Source organism: Myripristis murdjan, chromosome 9 (genome assembly GCF_902150065.1).
Source record: "Myripristis murdjan chromosome 9, fMyrMur1.1, whole genome shotgun sequence".
NCBI classification, from domain to species: Eukaryota; Metazoa; Chordata; class Actinopteri; order Holocentriformes; family Holocentridae; genus Myripristis; species Myripristis murdjan.
Window position 1 is genome coordinate 14,405,986 of NC_043988.1, and position 12,652 is coordinate 14,418,637.

The window sequence follows — 12,652 nt, forward strand, 5'->3', positions numbered from 1 at the left end:
TGTCCCCCCATGAGCTGTAATGTTAAAGGCTGGCCATGGTGTGTGTGCATGTGTGTGTGTGTTCATGCAGACATGCATGTATATGTGAAAGGGACACTCTCCCCCTCTAGGTAGCCGTATCCTGTATGTGGCTGGGATCTTATGCCAGAGTAAGCTGTCTTTACGGTCATTACGGGGGAATCCTTCATGTCCTCTTAAATGAGGCCAAACCAAGCACGGTTATAGTGCAAAGTATTCCCTACCTGACGTTCGGGACGTGTTGGTGCACTAGCATGTTTTACGACACCATTAGCCATGTGAGCTAGGGAGTGCATAAGTAGGGCCAAGGCAATTAGCATGCCAAGTGGTCCTTTATGATCGGTGTAAAGTGGCAAGATCAGCCGCCCCAGTACAAAAATAGACATGAATTCCAATTTAGTTTCTAATGGACATCGGGGAGTTGGTGCAATATTTTTAGGCAGCGTTTATACTGAAGATGACCCGGACTGAACACGCTGGGGTTAAAAGGTCAAAGGCAGGATAGTTAGAGGTTAAAACGCTGTTAGGCTCTATGACTCGCATCCATCAGCTCTACCAAGTCAGGGGTCTCTCTCTCGTTCCCTTCGTCCTTCCCTCCCTCTCGCTTTCGTGACAAATTTAAACATTTGACTGCACGTGGCCAATTAGTCACTATTCAGTGGGTGCCATAGTGTAGAAACTAACAGGAAAAACTTTCTTTTCATGATTTTTTTGTGTGTGTGTGTGTGTATGACTTTTTTTCTGCTCACTAGCTCACCAGCTGTCACCTTGATGTGCTTTTTCTCTCCCAGCGATCGACGTGAGTGCTGAATCCTCCGATCTTTGGGTGTCTGAACTGTACACAATTGTTTTTCTCCGGGAGCATTTAATAACCCTTACGCTGGGTTCGGCATCATGCGAGATGAAACCAGCCGAGATTTCCCACTCGGCGGAAATGGCTAGAAACGGAATAGCATAGTATCATTAAAACGTTGCTCCCGTTGCCTTTCTTGACTTGATTTATTTATTCGCCTATTTGCCTTTTTTGCTCACCGTCATCCGGCTTGGTCTCGCCTTGTCTGTCTGCCCACCCCGGCATCATCAAAACGTCGTCGAAGGTTCAATGGCAGGGAGAGGCAGAGAGCGGGAGAATGAGAGACAGTTTGAGAGAGAGAGAGAGGGAGGGAGCCGGGTCTCGGGACGCTTTGTGTAGAACACCGTTAAACGAAGCACTCGCTGGTACGCGCGCCCCTTCAGCGGAGCACACTTCAAAGCCTGTTTTGCAGTTGTACTGTCAACATTTGGGAGAACAGAGGCAGAGAGAGGAGAGAGAGAGAGAGGGGTGAGGTTGGAGCAGCCTTTGAGCAGCGCAGGGTCTTTACCCACTGCCTCTCCTGTCGATGTTCCCTTTGAGCTCCCTGCTCCCGCTACCAAATTGCTTATAAGCTCACCGCGTCACCACACCTTTTACTCTCACCCTATTCCTATTCCTCTTTCTTTTATTTTGTTAACGTCCCACTTTCTCCTCATCTCCTCTCTATTGCTTCTGTTTTTGACTTTAACTAGCTCCTCTTGTTTGTATCGGTGGGTTGCCCTGTATGTGTGTGTGTGTGTGTGTGTGTGTGTGTGTTATTAGGCAAGGGGAGAAGGGAGCCAGGGGTAAAGCGCTAGGCAGGCCTGTCACCTATAAGGCGGAATTGAACTCGTGACGTGTGAGCCCCTTGTTTCCTGGCTGGCAGCCCATCACAAAGAAACTCCCGTTTGATTGAGATATTTTTGTTTCTTCTCCCGTTCTTTCTTTCTTTTTTTCTTTTTTTTCCCCCTTCCGCCTTCCCTTCTCTTTACGAAAAAGCAAATCCTCTCTCCTGACATGGAAACTTTTCTTTGTTTGTGTGCACGTACAAAGTGCGATTTTTTGTTTGGATGGGGATGTCAACATGCGAGATTAAATTGCTGTCTGCTTTTTCGCTGTTGTAGGCGTTTGGCCGCATAATGGGACCCACTAACAGCCAGTGATCCCGCACGGTACCTGTCCCACTTTGGGATATGAAGGGGCTTGTTTCAGGCCCGCGGCAAATGATGAGCGAGAGTGAGACGTACACGGAGGACAATAATAACATTAGAATAGCAGTTGCTGGATTGTTTGGGGAGGTAATTGATGTTAACAGATACGTATTGTTGTAATCGCACCATGTGCAGATGTGCTGTGACTCACTCTGTCATTCATGAGTGAATTAAATCGTTCATCCATTCATTCACTTTCTCATCCGTGGACGCACCATTGTCGGGGATCACGGTCTGTGTGGGCACTGTGCCAGGACTGTCATGGTCCCCTAAGCACACATAATGAAACTACCGACACAGACACGCACGCACACACACACACACACACACACACACACACAGATGGGGCCATATAACCCCTCTCTCTCCCCTGGGTTTTTGCCCCGTTGTCTGCTTTAGTTGGCTGGGCTATAAAAGGCTCCACACCCACATGAGAACAGTATCTGTCACCACCCGACTGTCCACAGCTCTCCCTCTGTCTCACCCGCTCTCTTTGTTTTCTCCCTCTCTGTCCTGTGTTAGTTTGTCCTGTTTTGCTCACTCCCGACTCTCACCGTCCCGTTCTGTGTTTCACCTCTGCTCCGACTTTGTGCCTGTGTTTCTATTTTCCCTTCCCCTCGCTTCCACTGTCCCTTCCTCGCTTGTTTTCTCTCCACGGGTTATTTTCTCATCGCCGGAACCATCCAGATCATCTCTCTCTGTGTCTCTCTCTGTCTTTCGCCATCTTTCTCGGTCCAAGAACCACTGTCCGCCGCTCTTATTTGCACAGCTGTGCGGGCTAAAGTTAGCTTGCCTTGCAAGTGAGGAGTATCCAGACCTGAATCGGTGCAGTGCCTAGTGAGGCGAGAAGAGCAACACATGCTGGCCTAAGCACCTTTATGGGACTTTGGTGACCACTGCTGTCACGAGGACCTGAAACACCCCGCTGTGTATGTGTATGTGTGTGTGGATTGCTTTGGGATTTTAGTGAAATAGCTGTGGACAGGGGGTGTATTGTCTGTCTGCATGCGGTGTGCATGAGTATGCACTTCCATTTCAGGCATTCATAGGAGTGTGTGTGTTTCCAAGAAACAGAGGAGGCAGAGGATACTGGAAGCCTTCATTGAAGCGACAGTGGTAACCAGTAGAAGATGGATGATGAAGGCTTGTTCACAGCCGGCGCTGAGAGATGCTCCTGTTCCTGTCCACAGCAGACAGACCCACCCTGAGACAGAACAGAGAAACTGCACTGACGTCAGTTTGTTGTCTGCCTGGAGAATCAGAGAGGGTGTCAGTCAGGCAGACATACAGAGTAGCCTACAATACATCAGCCAAGGAGGGATCCCACAGATGATACTGACTCTTTGCTGTTGTGGCTGTCTGTTAAATCTCTGTTTTTTCTTTTCTTTTTTTTTATATATATATATATATTCTGATTCAGTGGCTATTGCTTGTCAGTGTCTTGAATCTGTCTGGGCTAGCGACTGTGTTGGTGTGTGTGAGTGTGTGTGCGTGCGCGTCTGAAAACTAGAGACTACACTGGAGTGACAGTCTGTAGTTTTTAAGGCTCAGCCACTGTGATGTGCTTGAGTCTGTGTCCATCACTGAAGAACAGTTTCTTCTTAGCCTCTGTTCTCCATCAAAGCATCACTTCAAATAGGACCTCTTACCTTTGGCCAAAATATGTCACAAGTTACTTGGATGGTCCACTGGTGATACTGATACTTACTGAAAGTGGCAAATCCTGTTCAGGCTAAAAAAAACAGCTGATTAAAGACAAACCATACTGTAGCTTCCTTTCTCTGGTCCCACCAGGGTAACTCATCCCAGGTTGTGATGAGAGGTTTGAACCCACCTCATGGCTGACGGGTCCTCTACCGCTCTGGAAGCAGGAGCCAGGGCCGTCTTCTGTGGGATCCATTAAATTTACAGAGAATATTCAGAGGAGAAGCTACTCAGTGACCGGCTGGATTAAACAGACCGCTTTCAGGCCTCTAGCTCCAGTTCACTCAGCCTGACAGGGAAGGCCACAACTTCTCTGTTTATTATGTACAGTATCATGAAGAATATAAGCATTGTAAAAAAAAAAAAAAAAAAAAAAATCTCCAGCATGCCTGTTTGTTAACCTCTAGGGCCAGGAAAGGTTTTAGATGTTCAGATGTACCTTTTATAGAAGGCCAGGCTCAGATGTGGGTTGCTCCCCGCGAGTCATCTGCCTCCGTTTTTCTAATAGGTCCTTTGTTCTCCATAAACTGAGGATTAATCATCCTGGACGAGAGTGATGTCCATTCATCCAAAAGGAAGTTGTCCCTAATTAGATGGCTTCTCCTTTTAACCCCCCCAGACAGTGACCGCGCGGTAAGCGAGCTAACACACAGCCGGTATGTGATCAGTGGCGCTCTTTGATGCCGGGAGAACTACTGGCCAAGCGCAGATTTCGGCTTTGAAAGGGTTAAGCCGTGTTTTCTACCTTCTGTCTGCTTCCCATCTCTCTGCCCTTTTCTCTCCTCACCATCTCACCACGCCGAGATGACTCTGTAGTCTCTCCAAGCTTTCCCATGAGCCCTTGCCCTGCTCTCTGTTTGTTTGTGTGATCCCTTCCCTTAGGCCACTGTTCCACAGCTGTGCAAGTGTGTGTGTGTCTGTGTGTGTGTGCGTGCGCACGCGAGGATAGGGTTTATTTGGAGCTTTGAACACAATCGTGCATGCATTGTGTGTATGTATGTGTGTGTGTGTGTGTGTGTGTGTGTGTGTATGTTGTAATCAGTGTGTAATCCCTTCCCCGAGGCCACTGTTCCACACAGCTGGACACAGAGAGCCTCTGGAGGGTTTCTGTGCTATTCCAGCATCCTTTGCTCTCTCCACCTGACCGGGTGGGGTGTGTGTGTGTGTGTGTGTGCGTGTGTGTTTCTGTGTGTGTGTGTGTCTGTGTGTTTTAACAGGTGCAGTACCGAGAGCTGAAACTGGATCCCAATCCCAGTCCAAATAAAAGGAAGAAAAACAACCCCGGGTAGATGACTGCGTCCGCCCACCAACTCCTCTCTTCTCCACTTTTCTTCTCTTCGTCTATTACTGGACACCGAGGAGCAGAGGAAGACGGGTCTAGACCAGCTCAACTCTGCTCAGCTCTCCCTCCTCTCTCTCTCTCTCTCTCTCTCTCTCTTTAGTCTTTTTTCTCTCATCTTGCTCCCTCTCTAAATCTTTTTCTGTGTTTAATTATGTACAATGTACAGTGCAGATTCCTGAAGTGTCATTTTTGTACAAAAAAAAAAAAGGAAAAGGAAAAAAAATACTTGGATGAATGAAAACGAGAAAGAGTATGAGAAATATCTTGAATTATTCTTATCATTATGTTTTTTTTTTTGATTGATTTTCATGGCGAGCCGGAACGATGGATGGAAGGCTTGACCTTTTTCTCGGCCATGTGAGCAACTCTCCTCGTTTCTTCTCTCCATCATTCTGACACCTCGGAGGACTCTCCCGTCCATTCGCTTTGCCACGAGTGTCACACGACGAGTAAAACAGCGAGTTTTAACATTTCTACTGATCGTTCTGAAATGACATATCGAGTGCATCCGTGTTTTGTCAAAAAAAAAAAGTGGAAAAAAAAAAAACAAACAAAACAAACCGAGCCTTATACACTAACATTCTGCAATATCATCCTGCAATAGAACACAGGCTTTTTTCTACTATTTTAGCCATTCAGTGCTTTTGGCAATATGTTTATATTTCAAATTGTTTTTATACTGAAGTATCTCTTCTTCCTTTTTTTTTTTTTCCCCCCCTCTTGGATATGGTAATGGTTTTATGTTCACTGGCAGTCATTTGGATTGTTTCCACTCCAAGTCAGCCAGCCAAGTTGATTAGCAATTAGCTTGTTAGCCTCGAGATCTGTCCTGCTACTGAACACAAAACTGGACGGCGCGATGGAAAGCCTTTGGTGGTGTCTGTGCTGCAGTGCAACGGCCAGATTTGCTTTTTCAGTACTGTTTGGTAATCTGTTCAAAGCCTTTTTGAATGCAAAAAAAAAAAAAAAAAAAAAAAAATCAAACATATTGGTATATCTTCCAGAGTGTCTCCATACTTCCCAAAAATAGATTGGGATTACATAATCATGCTGAAATGATACCTAGAAGGAAAAAAAAAATCATGCATGAGGGAGTTGGCGTTACGCCACCGAACCCTTACCACATCTACATGCCCAGATAATTGTACTGTTACAGTGTTTTACCTCTTAAAAACCTGTCAAAATCCTCTTTCAGTCAGTCAGTCAATCTGTCAGTTTGTCAGTCACCCACCCCTCTCTCTCTCTCTCTCCCTCTCTCTCTCTCTCTCTCTCTCTCTCTCTGTCAGGATGGGGGCAGCGGGCTGGGCTGGCTGCTGTGGCGCTAATATAGATGTCACCCAGTCTATACAGAGAGTGTCGCCAAGCAGGCAGGCCTTTGGGCACGCACAGCCCTAATCTTGTTTGAAAGGCTGGTCTCCTCTCCTCTCATCTCCCCATGTGTACACACGCAAGCGTTCATGCACACAAACATGCACGCACACACTCACACACACACACAAAAAGATACCCTAATGTGAATACACATGCTCTCTAGGAGATCTCCAACACACATACCTCCTTGCTCACAGAGGAAAACATAACATCCACTTGTGCATGCACACACTCTTGCTCTCAGGCTTACACACACACACACACATACACACACTCTCTCTGTGATGCTGTGCCCCAGGCTGGCCGCCCTCTCCATCTGCCCCACCTCCTGTGCCCACAGCTCAACTTTGATCTCTCTTTCCAGAGACAGGGGCTTGTGTATGTGAACTGTGTGTGTGCAAGAGCGTATGTGTATACACATGTTTATGCAATCAAAGACATGTTGCTTTTCTCAGTGTTGGTGCGTGTTAGAATTGTCTCTCCCCTCTAGCTGTAGACTGATGTGTCTGTGTGTGTGTGTGTGTGTGTGTCAGCATGTGTACATACAGTGGAAGCCTGTGTGTGTGTGTGTGTGAAGTGCCAGCTGCTGAGAGTTTGGTGGTGGAGAAGGCCGTCAGCGAGACGAGCAGCCAGCCGCTGCGTGACAAGCCGGGGCTCTGAGGGGACGTAGGCCTGAGATGTCAGGGATCGAGGTTTTGTGTGTGTGTATGTGTGTGTGATGCTATTTCAGATCCCTCTTCCCATCATCCTTCTCTCCGTTTGCTCTCTCTGCGGTTCCCTCATTCGTCAGTGAGCGGGGTTGCGACCCTGTCTGAAGGCAGAGTCTCCTGGGCCTCTCTGTGAGCATCTGTTGAAAGATCACAGTGCAGGCTACATTTGAGGGGGTCTCCTCTCATCCCGCTGATCTCCGCCTCGATCGCGCCCGCTCTCTCTCTTCCCCCGCCTTTATCTCGTTCCCTCTCCCCTTCGTCTTTCTGTCTCTCTGCCCGTCTGTCTTTATCACTCTAACCTCAACCCACGGCACCCGTCCCCGACTTTTGCTCTCCTCTGTTATCCTGTCGCTCTCTCCCGTCTTGCCTGTCTGTCTCTTCCCTCTCCATCCATCCATCTCCGTGCTTAAATATCAACAAGCTCAGATCCGTCACTCCAGAGGGCCATTGATTTGGTTTTGTTGTTTTGAAGAATCCACTTGAAAGACAATAACAGGCTGTCCCCCAAGAGCAGCGTCGCAGACTGATTATAGCCTCCACAACAAACACACTCCCCAGCTCTTGAAGAATGGCTTTTTATAATGCCTGAAGGGACTGTTTGAATACCTGAAATATGTACTGTACGTAGTATAATTTTACAGTAACTTGTGGTGAGTATCGTGTGGTATTGCATCCAAATACCTTCTTTTTTGGATTTTTTTTTAATGTGGTTTTGGCCATGTTTGCAAGCAAACCAAAGTGTTTTTATTTTGTATGATGTAAAGGAAATATTAATTCTAACAAAAAGGAATGTATCAGACTGAGAGCTGTAAAGGAAAAAAAGCACTTTTATTTGCACCAAGTTAAAACTAGACTATTTATTTTTGGAATGATACTGTACATAGCTAACCACTTGTTAATTTATGGTTGTATTTTATACGGTATGCCTGTCAATGGTCTGGTGTTGATGATATCGTATAGTAGGTGTATGCCTGCCTCATTTTCTCTCAGATCTTTTTGTTTGTTTGTTTGTTTAGTTTTTCGCCTGCAATGTTGCCTGCCTGTGACATCATCTTCATGTGCCCAGTTACGACCAATGACATTTCAGGACAGGGTTAGGGCCTGAGGTGTGGGTGGGTCAGGAGGGGGAGAAGTTACGAGAAAATATGATGTATATTTCTGGTTTGACAAATAAAGTGCACCTGATGTATGTTGCTTATTTTGAAAAAAAAAAAAAAAAGAGGAAACAAACAAATTAAATATTTTTTATCATGTTCAGAGTGTCTAATTTTTGTCACTAAAATTATTTTAAAAATAAGGTGGCATTTTCCTTTAGGATGAGTCCAAGCCAACACTGGAAGGGGCCAGGGGAATAAGAGGCCATTCATCTCGCTGCCTTAACAGTGAGCACGCTCACATTTCAGGATCCCCTCTGCTCACCTCCACTGCTCCGTCTCCCAGCCAGCCCACCCCAGTGCACAGGACTAAGCCCCTCTCTCTGCTCGGGTTCCCCTTCAGGAAGTGGCTCATTCCTCATTGCTGTCTGTATGGCTGGGCTGGGTCCCCTGGGTGCAGACCCCTGCCTCAAGCATCCCAAACCAGGATGACTTCTGTGAAGAGTGGTTCTACCCTTTCTTTCAATGTGGTCCCCACATGAAGGCACTCCATCTGTCATGAGCCTCTTTTAGGATTAAACTGCTTAAACTGCTGGAACAGTGGCCACTGGAGCTAAAAGTTCATTTAAATTTGTGCAGTGTATATACATATATCTATATCTATATATGTAGATATAGATATATAGAGAGAGATATATGCACATTATTTTCTTATAAGGTGATCTGATGCAGTGCCATCTTACTTGCATACAATTACCTGTCACTGTAGCTTGAAAGTTGGACAATTTATTTCCACTCATTGTAAACTCATTCCCGTTTTATAACATTACATATTATATTTCAACAGTAAGTAAAGTAGCTGCAGAGAAATAAAATGAGGTAGTAACGTGAGTGTAGAAACATCATCTAACATTCAGCTCAAAATTCCACATCCATACAAAAGTCAAAGTGTCATAAATACTGGTGAAGCATAAAATATTCTGAAACAAAACACACCAAATTCAGTATAACAAATGAAACAGGTCTTAAAATAGGCAGAAGATTACATCAAATACCACAAAATATATCACAAATATGCAAAAATTGTGACAATCTAATAGAAGATTCGAGCTTTAGTGTTTACTGGTGTATCACTCTCTGGCTGATAAAAGAAGTTCGTCTGCATTTTTAAGGCACATGCGAGGCCACTAAGTCTTTCTCAGTGTGCTGTCTGTTAATGTCATGTCAGAGATCAGCAAGTAGCGCCGTTCCCCGAGACTTCAGATCCTCCAGTATCTCCATGAGAAAGCGTGTGTTCTCGCCCTCGCACTCTCTCACTGCCTGAGGCACCTGCCCCATGTAGTTCCCTCTGCCCAGCCCCAGCAGCACCTCTGCATCCTCTGCCAGCCTCACCGCCCGCTGATCTGCCCAGCCGGAGGTCACCCTCTGCAGGGAGTGTCTCTCCAGGCTCCTGGCCAGCTTGTAGCCCAGGCTCTGGGCCTTGTTGTCGGGCTGCATGCGGCCCAGCAGGCCCCGCTCCCGCTGGTAGGTGAAGATGACGTGTGCCAGGAGGGAGGACCCAGCCTCCAGGAGTGGTAGGTTCCTGACCTCAGACATTTGGTGGTCCAGGGCCAGGTTTCCGACCTGAGCGCAGCGGCGGAGCTCCTCCTGGGTTGTCACAGAAACCAGGTCCAGAGCCGTCCGCCCCAGTCCATCAGTCTGCTGGAGAAGAGCTGAGCCTGGAGGGGGCAGAGGTACACAGCGTTGGATTACTTAATTTATTTATTTTTTGTTAGATTATTTTTTACCATTGGTCGAGGACATTTGAATCATAACTAGATTCAACATTCACTGGGTTTACTGTCATACCAATTAGTCAATGTGAAAACAATTGTGAAAATCACGGGTCCCTACCCTTCAGCATGGAGTACAGCAATTCATCGATTAAAAATTAATCTGATTCAACGGAATCAATCTCTGCTTAAAGGAATAAATATAATGAATCATTCCAACTTTGGGCTGAATTGAAAAATATTTTGAATAAAATGATTCACAATTTTAAAAAAGACTAAAACGACTTAACATGGCACTAACAGAATATTAGGAATTGTGTTGACTTTTTTTCCTCACACATTTCAGAAGAAGATATTCTTATTGTACTTTTATTTAAAGGTGCACTACGCAAAAATCCCAGGAGTCAGTATAAGTAAAGTCACTTAGACTCATCTGACATTGATAAGATAGGGTCCTCTCTTCAATCAACCCTCAGCAATTTTGCACCTTTAATGGATATAGCATGTTGGCTATCAGTATTGAGTTTGTTCATTAAGTTGACTTGTGATTTACAAACTTGAATTGAAATGAATTACTTCAAAAAAAAAAAAAAAGAAAAAGAAAAATTGTTATTAAATTGCCAATTAGTGAATCATTACTCAGTGTGAATTTAAGTGTCACACCCTTAATTACAACTCAAACTATCACAAAACAGAAAGCCTTAATAAACAAACTATGCAAATGTAAATCAGTATTTCATTTATCTTCATAGATGTGCAAATGTGCCTCCCAGACTGCTTGTTAAGAGAGAAACTTCCCATGTGTTGTAAGTGGTATCACCTGAAAGCCCCTGTTAGGAAATTACAACACAAGTCCTAAGGCAGTGGACATTAAATGTAACAACATTTTCATAATGGGAAAAATCTGCCTAGAATATATATATATTTTTTGTTGGGCTCCAGTACAGTAATAAGTATCAATCAGATTTCAAATATTAAATTTTAAGCTGGCAGATTGGCCTGAGATTAGAAGGTTAATGAGTGTAGTGCACACAGGCAGCTGAAACATCAACGATAATATCATGACACACACGACGCTGACATGCAGCCAAGCTAGGCAGCATCATTATCAAATAAGGCGGAAGAGACGCAGCACGGGTCAATGGCAGGACACAGCAACAGTTATAAATAGTGCATAGACACACATGCACATGCTCTCTCTCTCACACACACACACACACACTTGTTCCCACCCACGCACACACACAGCGGAGTGGGGAGTTAAAGTGAACAGCTGTTTCCCCACTGGGCTTCAGTGCCAGTCAGGGCTTTTAGCTCACTTCAGCTCTAACTTCAGCTGACACCTTGTTTTAACTGTGTGAGTGGCGGGTCACATCATGTTTGTGTATAAGGGATGGGGGGTGAGTGACCTGATGGTGGCTCTGCTTTCCTGTTAGCTTGCTGATGTAATGGTGTGAGGGAGCTCATCACTATCATCACCCACACACAGGCCAGATGTGCCAGAGCACCAGATGACAAACTTACAACAGCAGGAAAAAAAAGAAAAAAAAAAAAGTATATATATTGTAGATAATACAGATAATGATCGTAACCCTAACAAGTCAAGCAAGAACTTGAGAAGGAAGAACAATGAAGATATTTTTATTTCCTCAAAATCAGCTCTCATATTCTAGGAAACAAGCCAGGGCCAAGAAACACACTGATTGCGGAGATGTATTCCACCCCCTAGTTGTAAAGGTTGTTTTATTCAATACACTTAATAAATACAGTCACGCAACTTCGGTATCTACTTATGGAAAAGTTTTGGAATTAAACTGACAAATGTAGAATCCCTGACTCTTCCCTAATTCAACGACGATGGAGCCCGTTGATATTGTTAAAATGGTACAACACACTCAAATATCTATACAGTCGGTGCACACCCTGAACTTCCCGTTTTAGCCTCTATTCTCCACCTCTTACTTGGTGAACTGAACAACATGACAGTCATGTCTGAACATGAAAATGTTTTTTTTTCCCCACACCACAAGGCAAGGCCAGTTATAACAATGACATTTACTGTCTCCTCTTTTTCTGCTCTTCTGCTTTGTCTGTTCAGACTGTTCAGAAAGCCATTTTCCAGTGTCAGACGGGCCTGTGCACACTTAGCTTGTACAAAGCGGGTCAAGTCAAGAGTGAGCCCTTTGTTTGCTTTCAGATGGACCCATTTCTCTGGCAAACTGCTCTTGATGGCACTTGACTGTTCAACCCTGGCAGTGCGGCTGCCACTTGTGAGCGAGTTTACGGCTGTGTGGAGGCTCGCTGTGACATGCAGACGGCTGAAAGGCTGCTTGATACCACCGCTGGCAGTTGTTTCTGTTTGACAGACTGAGGCTGGAGGAGGAAGCATGATGCTTTAAAGGACGGACAATCATTTGTGTTCCTGTGTGCGTGCCAGAGTGAACAAAAACCACATTGACCTTTAATCCAGCATTGCTGAATTGACACATTTTTTTTGAGCTGCATGAAATAAGCCACACTTATTAAGCCTCCCAAATGAAATTCTGGCAAAAGACACAATGCAGCCTTGGCAAACGCGGCCAGAAATTGTTGTTTGAA

At 45.2% G+C, this 12,652-nt stretch overlaps 2 protein-coding genes across 7 annotated transcripts in view; one reads left to right on the plus strand and one right to left on the minus strand.

Annotated features, from left to right (window-relative positions):
* The window catches only part of mctp1a (multiple C2 domains, transmembrane 1a), a 181,992-nt gene extending 175,906 nt beyond the window's left edge, over positions 1-6,086 (plus strand). For all 4 annotated transcript variants that reach the window (XM_030060841.1, XM_030060842.1, XM_030060839.1 and 1 more), the window contains one exon: positions 4,983-6,086. In XM_030060841.1, coding sequence (XP_029916701.1) covers positions 4,983-5,054 — 72 coding nt within the window. In that variant the 3' untranslated portion in view covers positions 5,055-6,086. The remainder of the gene's footprint in view (positions 1-4,982) is intronic.
* A 2,936-nt stretch (positions 6,087-9,022) lies between these two features.
* Positions 9,023-12,652, minus strand: part of slf1 (SMC5/6 complex localization factor 1) — a 40,454-nt gene continuing 36,824 nt past the window's right edge. For all 3 annotated transcript variants that reach the window (XM_030061153.1, XM_030061151.1, XM_030061152.1), the window contains exon 18: positions 9,023-10,000. In XM_030061153.1, coding sequence (XP_029917013.1) covers positions 9,507-10,000 — 494 coding nt within the window. In that variant the 3' untranslated portion in view covers positions 9,023-9,506. The remainder of the gene's footprint in view (positions 10,001-12,652) is intronic.